Here is a 15,255-nt window from a genome sequence, read left to right as displayed (position 1 = left end):
GTGGGGGGCTGGAAGGAGTTACACTTCCCAGAGATTCCCCAGTTTTCCCAGTGTTTTACTGGCTTTGTCTGTTATTGAGAGTGACAGCTAGAGAATGGCAGGAAGAAAAGGCATAATTCCAGATTAATTATGTAGTAAGCACTACTGACCCCACTGTAGTGCTAAAGAACTACTGGCAGAAAACAGCAGTCTATACTCTAACGTCACTGATCTTTGCTTACAAATTCTTGGAAGATTCTTGTCAGAGGGCTTTAATGCTCTCTTTCTGAATTTGGAGCTAGAGTTTACTAAGTGGGCCAGAATTCATGGGGCATGGAGACTCCACCACCATTAGTTCACAGGTTTGAAGAAAGTCAGTTAAGTTTAAAATTTATTTATTTCAAAGGTTTTAAGATGAAATATGTAGTCTGTAACTTTCGATAGTTTACATGTAACTTTGTTACAAATACAAATAAGGCTTATAAACCAGCCAATATTATAGAATATTAAGTAAAAATTGTCACATTACTATAGATTTTTTCCAAACAATCAGAGGTACCTTTCCTGCCTGGCAAGGAGCTGAATGAGGCTTTGGGATGCGTGGAGGAAAATCACCCTTCCTTTCCTTGTACAAGGTTCTATTTGGCCATCACAAATGCTGTCAAACTTTCTTGGGGAGGAAGAATACCAATTCCTCTAACCAACCAGATCACCAGTCACCTCCCCTAACTCTGACTGCCAGATTTTCATTCAATTATCTTCAGGAATCAGACTCTTAGATGCCTCCACAAGTTAAATTTTGTATAAAGAATACTTCACACTCACAGGAAAATAGGCTGCAGGAGGAAGGAAGCAATATCTTGTCTGAGGTATATGTGTGTCTGAACCATTTCCTTCCTTCATTTTGTTTTACACTTCCAACAGCAAATATAAGGGGGGAGAAGAGGAAAAAAACAAAAGAGCACGCACCAAGGGCATTAAAAAGAGTGATGAAGGAATGGACAGAGTAAAAAAACATCTGACCTGAGCTGTAGCCTGTGGTGAGGGCAGTTGAGAATGGATAGAGGGTCCTTCAGATGTAGCTTTTCCCTGTCAGAGGAAAATTATTTTAAATCTCAAAAGCTAACCAGGGATTGCTGGGGAAGACAAAAACAGAGAACTTTCCCCCTAAAACAGCCAAACACATTAAAATAGGATATTCAAAGCTTTTAGTATTTGGAGTTGTGTTTTATCATTCATGGGGACGTTGGCCACACTGGACTAGGGGATGTCAAGAACTTGCTGATCTCATCAGGCTCAGAATATTTGACTGCTCCAAAGAAGAGACAGAGAAGTACAAGATAAGCTATTTTGTTATTATTTTGTCAGTGCCAGAAATGAAACCCAGGGTCTCACACATGCAAGGTAAACAACCTCAGGAAATCTTGCTTATGAGAAAATGGAGTCCTTAGAATAAAAAATTCACTGAAATCGCTTCCTGGTAACTTGTGTTAACAGTGACTGAGGTCCTTTGGGGTTGCCAGTGGATGAATGGGATTTACATGGAAGACAACCTGAAGATAAGGAAAGGAACTTTCTGATGTTCACTATGGTGATGCTAAATCTAGAATGAAGAGATGGTTACCTTGCAGGAAGGCCACTGAGAAAGGTGGGTGGAATTTTAGAAGGTGATGAGGGACAGGATGAGTTAAGAATGGGTATTTTCACATTTAAGTGTGTAATTTCCCAATATTAGGAACTAGAAGAGAAATTTAAAAAATAATGTTTGGGGAGATAGTAGAGGGGTTCGACTTCCACACTACATGGCGCTGGTCACCACCGAATGTGGCCCTGGGGGCACCCCAAGCATCACAGGGCCCGAGCAGAATGATGTCCTTGGGCCCTTGCACTGGATCTCTCAGCACCAATCAAGAATTTCTGAAAGTTCCTTGAGCATCACTGTGAGAGGAACCCCACAGAAATATACAATCCCAAACAAATAATTATTATTTTTTTTAATTGTGGGTGTCTGAAGGTGAGGCATGTAGTGTGTATGGGTTAGAGAATGGGCTTGATCTGTCCTACTTCACACTTAGCACTTCAGGGAATGGCATGTCATGGGAGAGGGACTTCACAAGCTGGGATTGGGGGGATGGGAAGGATTAGGGGTCTTGAGTGAGTGGTAAGGGTTCAGCCTTGTTTCTGAGCTAACTGCATCCCTATCAAAATGCGGAAAAAAGCACAATTACCCATAACTCCTCACAGATCTGTACTTACTTTATTCACCTTGGGTGTATTTGCCTAAATCCCTCCCAGAGATGTGGCCTTTTTATCTAGGGTACATTTCTCTATTTTGGGGAAATGGCCTTCATATTCCTGCCTGGAAGGTGTCTTGTTCTTTCCACTCTGGACTTTTTCTACCGTATTCTCTCGTGAGCATGTATCTTTTTCCCTCCCTTTATTTCTGGAAGGAACTTGTTTTTCTTAAAAACAAAACAAAAAACAGAAGGGGCCAGAGATATAATATGGAGGGCCAGGCATTTGCCTTGCACACAGCCAACCTGGGTTCTATACCCAGCATATGGTTCCCCAAGTCCTGTCAGGAGTGATCCCTGAGCACAGCTGGGGGTCACCCAAACTCAAGGCAACAGCAAAAGCTGAAAGTCAGAATAAGGTGCTGAGAAAGAAAACATAATACTAAGTTATATTTTGAATGATGAAAATTCAAGCTGGCAATTATAAAAGTGAAAGTGAATGCACATAGGACCCACAGGGAAAGGAACTGGAACTCCACTCAAAAGGCAGTCACAAAGGTCCCCGGGAATTGAACACGAAACTCCCTACTCATCTGACTGGAAATGTTTCTATGGCTATCTTCTACGTTAAGAGAAATATATAGACTAGATTAATGGTGACAGGAAATTGAGAATACAAATCCAGATGTATTCATCCACTTCTAACCAAAGCTAAGCTATCTTCGGCTTGGGTATTCATTTACTCAGTTTTGCAGTCGTTATCTGGGATACTATGGGATCCAATCCCTTCCCTGCAGTGGGCTCTGTCAGTGATGCTGGAATGGGAGCTGTCTACATATCTCTGTGTTTGTCGCTGGGAACTAGCGCTGTGTGTGATCTTGACACCCTGCTCAGGAAACAAACTCCAAGCTTTATGAAAGTCTGTGATGGACACAGGGGTGGGGCATGAGGCAGCTTGACCTTAGAACATTCAATACTAATGACTGCAGTTGGGAGCGGGGATGTTAGGAGATGTCCTCAACACAGGTCTGTGAAGAAGTCAAGAAACATGAACTGGAAATGAAAATACAGACACATTTTACAATGGGAAACATGAGAAAGTCACGGCAGTTCTTTCTTTTTTTAAGGTAAATCACTAGTTTCTAGGAGTTCTGGAGTCTGCAGGGAAAATCTGCTGTTACTCCTCTGAAGTTTCCAGTTTCCTGTCTGGGAGCCTTGCTGGGACGCTGGATGTATGGGACTCTGTGCTTCCCTGGGAAGGAAACAGAGCTTCTCTGACTGTCTCCCTGTCCTAGTGGGTCCAGAGGAGGTTAAGGACTAGTTTTCCAGGTGCCAGGATTTAGAGGCATCAAGAATGAATCTCTGACTTTCTCCTTGAATGCACTTTTCTTTGGCAAGCAACCTTAAGCTGCTCCAGACACCTGAGTGTCAAGGAGAGAGACTGATTCTCTTCTTGAGAGAGAGTCAGTTGGAAGAATTCAAGCTAAAAAGTAGCTGGCAGGATATAGAGGCTCAAAATGCATGAGCTACTCATGCTGGGAAGTGGGAGGACTGGGAATGGGAATTAAGATAAACAACTTGCTAGAGGAAATGAAAGGCTGAGAGGTACCAGCATTAGGTCACTGAGACATGAGGTGGAGGGTGGGGGAGGGATGCAAGGAGGTGACTGAGATCCTATTAGAAGCTGCTATGCTCTGATAGGGAGTTAAAGCTATACATCTTGGAGGATTCAGTAACCATTCTCAGTTATCCCAGGACACATTATTAAATGTTGTCGGCTTTTCTCCTTAGATGCATTTAGATATTCTTAATGACTACTCTGGGAGGTGGACAGCAATTATTTTTCTCTTTTTATTTCTTCTACTTACAATTAAAAATAGATATAAATCCAGGGCCTGAGAGAGAGAGAGAGAGAGAGAGAGAGAGAGAGAGAGAGAGAGAGAGAGGGCTCAAAGACTTGAGGGCCTTCTCTGCATGTAGGAGGCCTAGGTTCAAATCCTAGTACAGCATGGTTTCCTGAGCAACAATGGGAGCAACCACTGGGCACAGAGCCAAGAGAAGCCTCTAAGTAAAGCAAGGTATGACCCCCAAGTTAAAAAAGCCAATATTTTATGTGTAAACTATTCTATTCAAATCTATTCAAAATTTCACTCTTATTAGTAATGACACATGTATACAATTAAAAATGAACAAAATTACTTCTCTGTATGTCATCTTAGAAGTACATTATTTAAGAAAATATCAATATTTTTATGATTGACCTTTGATTTCCATACTAAGATATTGTTCTCACACTACTAATCATTTCTATTTCTAAATTCTGTCAATAAAAAATTACATTCAAGAATTATTTAACTGGTGATACTTATGTCTACTGCTTGAGTCTATTAATTGTATCCCCATCAAGAACTTTATCCACCTGCACACATATATATACATATATACATGTGTATATATATATATATATATATATAATGGGTATTCAGGCATACACATAGATAAAAATAAACCATGAAATAGATTTCAATAATTTGTTCAAATTTCACAAAACTGTGAGATTTAAGATGCAGTTCCTTAATAAAACTCCAAGTCAACAGTTCATCTTATAATCAAAAGCAATTCTATTTCTCAAATAATTTAGCTAAGAATAATGATGTGTTTGTCAAGAGTCATTTATTAACATAAAATAGAAAACCACTAGTACCAGTCTCCTAGCATGCATCCAAAGTCATATTACTCATTAATTACAGACTTAAAATATATTCTGCCTTAGCAAGACTACTGTTTTTCAGGATATATTACCTAATAACAAAACCTTAACATCCATGATTTCTCTAAATTTACTACTGATTCTGTAAAAAAAAAACAAACTCATGCATAAGCAAATAAAACAATTCACTTTTATCTAACAAGTTCTGTGTTTATATAATCTCTTTTATATCCCACACAGATGGTTAATTATTATAAACTTCTACTTAATTTAAAATTTGCACTATTTGTCTTATCTGACTCAATATTTCCTCTAGCCTGCTAATCTCCATGCCATTTTCTTTATTCAAAAAAAAAAAAAAGCAAAACAAAAACCAATCCGGAGAACAAAAGCCTTTAACTGTGTTTTTTCTCCTTTCCCTACCATATTTTCCAATTTTCAGCTAATATTCTCTCCAGAAGACAATTTTCCCTTGCCACATTAATTTGGATAGCTGTTTACAGATGACATTAAAATCTGCCTTTTCTTGCCCTTCCATGTCTTTATTCTCACATCCTTTCCCAATAGCCACCAAAAAAAAGCACAACTTGTGTCTGTTACCACAGACATAAGTTTTATTAGAAAGTATAGATGATTTATTAGCAAAGGTCCCAATATCAGCATGGCAAAAAATAAAAATCATTTATTTTATAATGGTTTGTAATAAAATAAAATAAAAATTGTTTGTAATAAAATAAATAAAAATCGTTTATAAAAATCCCTGCCCACCGGGCACTTGGCAACCTTGAGCTGAAACAGTCTTAAAATGCCATTAAAAATCTGAGTACTGGATTGGGTCAAGGTTTTCCCTGGACAAATACGCATGCCCACATGCAGACCTTTCATGCAGACAGCCAGAGACCCTTCAAGGCAATGACAACACAGCAGTGGGTCTCAGGTGACCCCCTCTTAGCATAGGTAGATGACACTCATATGCTGTTTCTCATTCTTCGGAAACACCCACGCGGGACTGGAAGCCACTCACTGTTGTAGCTACTGCTGCCGCAAGCCTCTGTCGGCGCCTGGTGGTGCTGAACTGGCCCTTCACAGGTGGCCCTTCCTGACAGGGAATGGAGGAAGAGGGGGGTGGAGAAAACATGGGAGGGGAAGGAAGGGAGAGACAGGAAATTATTGGGGGGTGGGGAAGAGAATCAGACAGGGGAGAGGGAGAGTTTTTAACTCAAGTTGACTTCCGGAATGCTAGGATTGAAAAGATCTTCAAGGGTCATTTGCTCACATGCTGGGAAAAGGTCACGCCCATCTTATCACAGAACCCGTAGCACTTAAGTCTGTTTGCTAAACAGCATCCCTCCTGAGACCCCCAAAAGAAGGTGGCAAATTGGAACTTATGACTAGCTCTGTGTACAAGGTGAAATGCATGTGCACACTTTTAATTACTCAAAGTCATGGTATATTAAGCCAAAAGACACTCAACAAACGAAAGTGAAGGGGGAAAGTGACTTCAGGAAAGAGGGACTGAGTGAAACAATAGCAGAAGTGAATGGAATGGGAACAGTTGGGGGCATCTCAGGACGGCCAGGTTTTGGTTTCTATCAGAGAAGAAAAGTAAAGGGATGGATACCAGGAGTCTCCCACTCATTAATTTCTTCCCACAAACCATTATGAAGAACGGTGAAGACTCTGAAGAATTTTGCAAGAACACAACATAAAAACAACAAAAACAATTATAACAACAACAACAACAACAACACTCTGGAGAACCTCCATTTCCTTTGTGATAGGGCAATACCTAGAAAACCAGTTCTGAAAAATGAAAAATGAAAGCACTAGTGACTTGTACTTCTCCATAAACTTCCATAAACTAACAGCAGGATCTCAGAGCTCTTGTTTATGTATCCTGGATTAAGGATTAATGGATAATAATATTTCCTTCCAACAACTCAACTCTGTCTCCAGTGGGTAGTCGCTGGTTCTTCAAGTCTTTGAGAGATAATTCCAGTTCCTATTAACTAAGACATACTTAGAATCACCTAACATCTAACCTTGGTTTTTAAATCTATTTGTAACAACAAAATTTTTTAAATTTAATTCTAAAATTTCCATGGCTCTTTAAAGTTTCCAAATTACATTCAATTTCTCTGCTGACTTCAAAAATATACCCACAGGCTGAAGATGTGACCCTGGGTTTGATCCCCCTGGCAATATAAATACATAAGTAAATCTCTATACATACATGCATGCTTTACACACACACACACACACATATCTTTTTCCACAAAAATTTTCTATGCAAAATCTCTTTGTGCTTAATGTCATAAATGAAGGAAAACTAAACTTTAACCTTTTCATAACCTTTTCAACTTTAACTGCATTCATGTGGGGGAATGCAGTACCAGGGACTGACCCCAGTGCCTAGCACATGGTAGGCATGTTCTCTACCAACTGAGTCACATCCTAGCCCAATATCACTGCAATCTAGGCACCCGTGAGACTAGGTTATCTACACAAGTGATTTCCTAACATTTAATCTGCTACTCCAGACTGCCTACAATTCCACATTCTTTTCAATATCTAAAGAGTCAAGATTAAATTCATGCTATTAGTAACACAGGAAGTTAGCAGCTCTCTTTCCAAAGCAATTCTTTTAATATCATTTGCTTCTTGTCCTCCTCTCTGTTATCAAAAAAGTCAAAGTATTACTGCATAACAATGAAATCGAGAGTTTTATTAGAAGCAGAAATTGGAAGTTTCAGAGACAGATAGTTCTGCTAAAAGGTTATCTTCTCAGAACCCTCTAGGTATAATAAATTTCACAATGGATTCCTGAGGCTTACTTCCCAATGGCTTCTAGTAGAAATATGGCCAAGAGGTACAACATTTAATCTCAGAGTCAAATCAATAGTGTAATGCAAGAATAAGTAGTCAAACACCCAGTGTAACACCTTCAATGTTTATTTTCCTGAATAATTTTTAATTTTTAAATGTTTCATTTTGTAATTATTCAAAAATAACAACAACTGCACAATGCTGTAGTGAAACTACACTAATATATCAATTGGTCGAGGTAAAGCAAAAGGGATGAAAAATGAGGTATTCATTCTAAACGCATCTCAAGTTGTTCATTACAATGACTATTAGAGAAAGTTATTCAAGTACTGAGATGATTATGATATTAAAACAATTGCTAGATAGCACAAACTGGGATGCTGAGATTCTCATTGCCATAAAATATTTCAAATGGCGCGCATGGGTGAGTGTGCGCATGGGCAGGTGTTCGCATGTGTGCGTGTGTGCAAAAATCTGTAAATTAAGGTAGGAGAAGGTTGAAAGTATGTTTAACCAACCTACTACATAAAAATAAATTCTATGGATTTGTGTACGTAAAACACTGAGTAAATTTATATTGGCCACAGTATAAGTTATACTTGGCTAACTTTATGGTTCAGCCACTTGGTTGACTTAATGGTTTTCCAGCTAAGGGCGCATGCTGAAGAAGCTTTCAGGTAAGATAATGAGTAACTTAAGACCCTCTTAAAGGCCTATTGATTTGGGTCACAGATCACATTCTGCAGTGTTCATCCAGTTATATGCCTCATTTTATCAGTCCAAGTGGAAGTGGGCTTCTCTGAGTTTTTTTGTTTTGTTTTTCTTTTTAAATTTTATGCTTCTCTCACTTTGATGAACTTCCAAATGCCATCTCCCAAAGTAATTTATTTCCCCTTGGCGTTGGAACTTTATTTCCTACTTTTGAAAGCACAAAGTTTCCTCTTGAGATTATTTCAATTCATCTCAAAATTATCCCAATGAGATTCACCAGAGCCATTCTGTTACTATGAAAACACAAAAACAAAACCTAAATAAGAAAATGCTGAAGACCAACATCAACAAATGTGGCAGAAGTCTGAATGAAGAATATTTTCTGGTCTTATGACAATTGCCCCTGATGGCTCAAAAGACATTCACAAAACTCTCCTCCTTGAAAAGCACAGCCTGTGACTAGGTGGGCCATTCAGAGCTACACTATTTCCTTCAGAAAAATCCCATGTGATAAGGGATGGGGGTGGGCCTAGGTGGCAGCAGGTTGTCAGGGCATGGTGCTCAGCTCTCTTAGAAGCAACTATAGAAGCTGTGAATGGAAATCTGTCCACTGTCATACCTTATAAAACCAGGGGTGAAGCTATACCTACCCACAAAGTGTTATGGTCCTCTGATGCTGGACTTCTTCAATTATTTATATGGCTTATTTTATCCCTTGACTCTGATAACCATGGATACCATGTTTAAAACAAACAAACCAACCTCACACAACCAGACAATCACATGCACAAGACACATGAAATGGCCAAAAGCACTTTTAGGTAATTTTCTTGTGAAATAATCTGGTACAGTTGTCTCTGTAGTATTAATTTTTCTGAATAGTAGGGAAAACACAAAGACATACCAAACAAAGGAACACAAAAAAACTGTGTTCAACAAATGCAGACATTTTAAATTAAAAAAAAAATAAACACAACAAAACATGGATATTTAGAGCTTAGGAAAATATATTTTCCAGTGCATTAGATTAGTAAGCAAAGCAACACAGTTTGTTATTTACACATTCAGAATTATAACAGAGTTTATCAATTTGATCAGAATTAAAGAAGGACTGTTAATTATTCAGGAAAGATTGAAGAATTCTGAAGAGCAGTTTCTTTTATCTTTGTATTATAGCTGATTCATAGTGTAGTTAAAAAAAAGCAAAATTATGAATCTACTTTTGATTATGCAGGGCAAGAGTTTTTTTATATAACAAATAACTAGGATCAGAGAAGTAGATATTGAAAGTAATATAATTTATGACCTAAGAAGTTTTAGGCATTTATTTTATTTTAAATTGCATATTTATATTTAAAACTACTAATTTCAGAAAAATCAAGTAAACTTTTGACTATGCATTAAGACTTTAATGATCTGGATTTCTAAAGTGATTGTTGATGATGAAATACTATCAAATTTTGTAGAATCACTGAATTTTAGAATTACAGGGAATTCAGAGATCATTTTGACTCCCAATTGTTTACTCAGTAGCAAATGGAAGTCCAGAAATTTTAAGAGATGTGCACAAGATTAATCACAGTGATGATAATGTGATAATGGAACTCACGTCCTTCTCTGATTTCCAATATATGCAGCAGAGCCCTTTTTCTGACACAAATTTGGGCAAGGTTAACACATAAAGGCTCTTAATAGAACTTATTTATAGGGACCAGAGAGATAATACAGTGGGGTGCTAAGCACAGCCTGGTTAGGCCCAAACACTCATCTGTGCATCCAGTGCCTTCTCCCCACCCAATCCAATCCAGTTTATACAAAAGCTCAGTATAGTTCAGGAGATTTTAGTCTCAATTTTTACCTTTTCTTTTTTGGGGGTGGGGTGAGGTTGGTTTGGGCCACATCCAGTGACAATACGAGGTGACTCCCGGCTCTACACTCACAAAATACTCCTGGCGGTGGGGGGCCATTTATGGGATGGCGAGGACCTAGCCAGGTCAGCCTCATGCAAGGCACGCACCTTACTCACTGTACTATTGCTCTGGCCCCTTAGCCTCAATTTTTATTCTTTTCATTTTTTATTTATTTTTTTATTGAATCATTGCGCAATTCACAGTTACAAAGCTGTTCATGATTGGACTTCAGTCATACAATATTCCAACAACCTCACTTTTGAAAGTGACTTTGTGTTAAAATATACTGTAACAGTTCAAAGGCAATAACTAAGGAGAATGCCACTTTTTAGACATATTAAAATTTTTTAACTTTCTGTCAGTATTATTTTTACTTATGTCACATTTAACAAAGAATAAATTAAAGCAGTAAAATTGCTCTCAATCTCACTTCTGTGATCTGATCCATAAAGACAAATATTTTTAGTTACATAAAAATAGGAATGAAGGGAAAATAAAATCTGTACCTGCAGTTGTATTTTTGTATCTTTGCTGACACTTTTTGTTCTCCATCTTCTTGTGACTCGCTTGTCTTTCTTTGAAATATCTACACAGTTAGCCTACATTGCACAAATGGTTAAAAGCAACAAAGTATTATTAAGTTCACACAGATGATAGAGGGATTGACAAAGAAAGCCTAGTCTGTTAGTAAAGATCATTCTCAGATGCCCCGGCAACCAGCCAGGAGAGAAAGGCATAGTTGATGTATAGTGGGCACTAAAGGCAGAGATGAAATTTCTTTAGAATATGTGTTTGTCTGCTCCACAAAACGAACAACAGTAGAGGTCTTCAGCATTTTTAATTTGTAAAATGACAGTAATAATTTTAAGAGAATGTAAGTTACATTTTAAGCTATCATTTCTAATGTTAGACAAACATGAGAGTGACTAAGATATTTGCTTATTCTAAATAACTTTGCATTTAAATGTAAAAACCTTTCAAAATAGACATTTTAATTAACACAATGACAACATGATTCAAAGATGTTCAGAAAAACTCCAGAATATAAATTAATCTGTATTGCAGATCTTTTCCTTATACCCTTTTCCTGGTATTCATAAAATACACACTTTTCTTGATATTCACAGTACCATACCAAAAGCTGACTTAATATCTGGAAGGATATTTTAACATCAGCAGAAAAATGTTTACCTGCATATCAGTAAAGTTAGGAGCTGACTGAGTTCGCTGAAGTATTTCCAAATTTTGCAGGAGTTTGCTAAGTTCCACAAGATTAGACTGACAGTGTGCAAGATCTAATAAAAATCAGAAATAAAAATATATCAAAATTGGCCAGGGATCAGAGGTGATAATAATAAAAGGAAATTTATCCAAATCAGGGCAAACTGGATTAGACAGTTCCTTGTTTATATAAGGACAGCTTAGGCACAGGCAGCAAATAGACCCTTTTCTCTTTTGGAGCCAAGAAATCACTCATTATTTGTTGGCAGTCTCAAAGCCTACTCTTATAAATTAGCAGCTATTGGCATAGAAAGCTGTGAAAATCTCACACTGTGTGGGCTCAGCTTCCTGCTCCTGTGGCCCATGGCACAAAGGAAGCATACCCAAGGGAACTTGAAAAATTGCATGTTTTGTTTGGGGTAGGGGTTGGGAGGTTTGGGGCCACTCCTGGCATTAACAGTGTTCAGGGTTCTGTGCTCAGGAGAACAGGGATTAAACTGGCCTTGGCCATATGCAAGGTTTAACCTCTATATAATCTCTCTGGACCTAACTATGACCATTCTGTTTGTTTTTTGTTTTTTTTTGTTTTTTTTTTTATTTTGGGTCATATTGGCTGTGCTCAGGGACAATTTCTAATAGTGCTGGAAATCAAACCCAAAAGTTCACAATCACGCAATCCCAGTGCTCTTCCACTGAGCCACATCCTCAGTCCCAGGAATTACAGGCACTTTGAGAATCTGACCATGTGTTTCTAAAACAGTTTACAAGGAAACTATCAAGAATTTGGGGAGGCTAGAGCAATAGCACGGCGGGTAGAGTGTTTGCCTTGCACGCAGCCAACCTGGGTTTGATTCCCAACATCTCATATGGTTCTCCAAGCACTTCCAGGAGTAATTTCTGAGTGCAGAGCCAGGAGTAACCCTGTGCATCACTGGGTGTGACCCAAAAAAGCAAAAATAAATAAATAAAGAATTTGGACAGAGAGGCTGGAGATATAGTACAGAGGATAAAGCTCTTGGCTTACAAGTGGCTAACTTGGGTTTAATCCTCAGCATCCCAGGAACACATCCAGGAGTGATTCCTGAGCACCACTGAATAAGGTCCCCAAACCATTAAAAAAAAGAATCTGGGCAGAATCGAGAGAAAGCTCAGAAAGACAAAATGAAATATAAAACCACCTAATATAACTTAGCTCCCTAAAATTTTTGCAATCAATGTTTCTTTAAAATGTTTAAGAGTCATTATACCAAAGCAACCCAAGATCAAAGCATGGGTTCCCAAGTCCAGCTAAATTAGTGTTTAGAATGAAAAAGAGACTCTAAATCTTTTTGACATTTCTAGGATTTTTGAACAGGTGAGAAAATGTTAAGATTTGCATAATAAATCATTACTTTTTAAATCGACCTTTAGTGTGTGAAATTAAATACAGTCAAGAATATCAAGTTATTAGTGTTCCAGTCTCAATAATTAAACATGTAGGATGCGCTGGTAAGCCCTGGCGCCCCCTGGTGAGTACTGCCAGGGTGATTCCATAATCCAACACCAGAGAGCAACCAGGCACCCTGGGCGGAAGCACTGATCTACTGATCCACGTGGGGTGAATACTGCCAGGAGTGACCCTGGCTTCCCATCACCACATAAGACTTTGGTTGTTGAAGCTAGACATCCTTGTTAAATATGTCTAATGAGCTGGGTGAAGTATCAAAGATAAATATGGAGAACTTTGACATTTGAGGTAGATTTTGTGGTGGATATAAAATCATATGAGCAGAGAAGCGAGAGGGGCCTTGAAATCTCTAGGCATCCCCCCTGGCTCTCTCTTGTATGCAGAGCAGCAGATTCACACCCATTTCTCTCCTCTGGACAGCATCCAGTGCCCTTCCACCTCCCCATTTTCTCTGGAGAGTCAACGCCCTTGTACTCATCCCAGTACCCATCTCGTCTCGGAGAAAATGCAAAAAGGCAGTCAAAGTCAGGAGGGGGAGGTGGAAGGGGCGCTCCTGCAACTGGATGTTCCCCTTATGTTTTTCTCTTTTTTCTTTCTTACTTCGAGAGCTGCGCCGGGCAAGGACTGACCTTCGGCACACCTGTCCATCTCCTCCGAGTCCTGCAGCCAGGCTGCCACCTTGCTGGGGCCAGTGGTGCAGGAGGCGGGCAGGCTGCTGCTGCTCGGCAGGGGGGACTGCCACGGGAAGCTGTTTGGCTGCACCTGTGAGGGATAGAGCAGGTGAGGAATACATCAGTGCTGAGAAGGATCACTAAAGCTCAAGGTCTGGACAAGCCTCAAAGTGACAGCAACAAATGAAGAAGCGAGGTTGGGATGGATGTGGGAAGGTAGTAATGTGCGTGCCAGGCATGTGTAAGGCTCTAGAGTCACTCTCAAGCACCATCATGAATATACAAACCAATACGCATGTAAGAGAAATCATATTCTTAAACAGGAAGTGGAGGATACACTCAAAATATGGAAGAAGCCACTTAGCTAAGTGGCAGGTGCTCAGCAAAGACCAAATTCTTAGACAGTAACAGTCAGTAAGCTGCTCTCTCCAAAGCTGACTCAAGGGTCTTGTGCTTCTTACTCTCACAGAGCTATCGGCTCACAAACTCAATATTTAAAAAGTACCCAATATGTTGCATTTAATTCTTGCCCTGATTGCAGTATGTAACTCCTAACTAAGTGCCATTCCTTTCCAAGCTCCCTAACCTTTTAGGATTAGCTCAAGATCTCACCAATTGCTTGAGATTACTAAATATAGTATCCAGAAGCAAGCAATCTGGTAATAATTTGAATGACTATCAAAGATTACAATAGATAAAAAAGAAGACTTACAAATTGTTATTATCCATGCACATTTGATTAAAAGGATTTAATGGAAAATAGTTATGAAGTACCCAGGTGAGTGCTGTAAAGATTTAAAAGTACAAACTTACTTCTGCCAAAGCTAAAAAACAACTTTAAAAGTCTCATCTTTGACTTTATATTCAATTACAACTGACTGCATTTCTTCTAAATCAATGTGAATGGAATGATGCACACACTTAGCAAATCCAGATTTATTTATTTCCCACACCGTTCCACAAATCTATGATCGTTCAAGAGTCTCATAATTTGATACTCAAAATGTAAGCTAAGTGATAAAAGCTCTTTTCACTAGATTGAATTTTGATAAATGCGGTGCAGATATTTTACTGAGATGAATCTTAGAGTTATACATCATTTGTAACTACAGCAATAGGTCTTTTATGAAGACTGGAATGAAGAGCTTTCTTACTTTAGACTCAGTAATAGAAAATCTGGTTTAAGTTTTCCATTCTCAGATACCACCCAAAATATTTAATAAATAATACAAGGGATGAAAACAACACACATTTTATCGACATTCCAGAGCAAAGATACAGACAGAACCTGGACGAATCAAAGCATTAAATATTTACTTTTCAAAAACATCCCTCTGGAACACATTTCTTGTTTAATTTTAAGGACTACCTCTGCAATTCATTCTATTTTGGGGTGATAACAGAGGAGGCTCAGAGAACTTAGGTATTAGTTAAGCAGCTAGAGTGGGGTTACTCTGCAAGCACCCTGTTCCCTAATTCCCTCACCTCTTCGTTTGTTACTCTCATTTCACCACTGGCTAGTATAAGTATGACCTAGCGCCCTGTT

At 38.7% G+C, this 15,255-nt stretch overlaps 1 protein-coding gene across 14 annotated transcripts in view; it reads right to left on the bottom strand.

Annotated features, from left to right (window-relative positions):
• The window catches only part of OSBPL6 (oxysterol binding protein like 6), a 241,267-nt gene that overhangs the window by 46,105 nt on the left and 179,907 nt on the right, over positions 1 to 15,255 (bottom strand). For 5 of the 14 annotated variants that reach the window (XM_056110115.1, XM_056110113.1, XM_056110116.1 and 2 more), the window contains 5 exons: positions 13,668 to 13,800; positions 11,562 to 11,665; positions 10,877 to 10,969; positions 5,948 to 6,022; positions 1,003 to 1,068 (listed from right to left, as the gene is read on the bottom strand). In XM_056110115.1, coding sequence (XP_055966090.1) covers positions 1,003 to 1,068; positions 5,948 to 6,022; positions 10,877 to 10,969; positions 11,562 to 11,665; positions 13,668 to 13,800 — 471 coding nt within the window. The remainder of the gene's footprint in view (positions 1 to 1,002; positions 1,069 to 5,947; positions 6,023 to 10,876; positions 10,970 to 11,561; positions 11,666 to 13,667; positions 13,801 to 15,255) is intronic. The other 9 variants (XM_056110120.1, XM_056110121.1, XM_056110125.1 and 6 more) reach the window with 3 other exon arrangements.

Source organism: Sorex fumeus, unplaced genomic scaffold (genome assembly GCF_029834395.1).
Source record: "Sorex fumeus unplaced genomic scaffold, SorFum_2.1 ptg000009l, whole genome shotgun sequence".
Lineage (NCBI taxonomy): Eukaryota > Metazoa > Chordata > Mammalia > Eulipotyphla > Soricidae > Sorex > Sorex fumeus.
The sequence above is the reverse complement of the archived record's forward strand: the minus strand, read 5'-3'. Positions and strand labels throughout refer to the sequence as shown.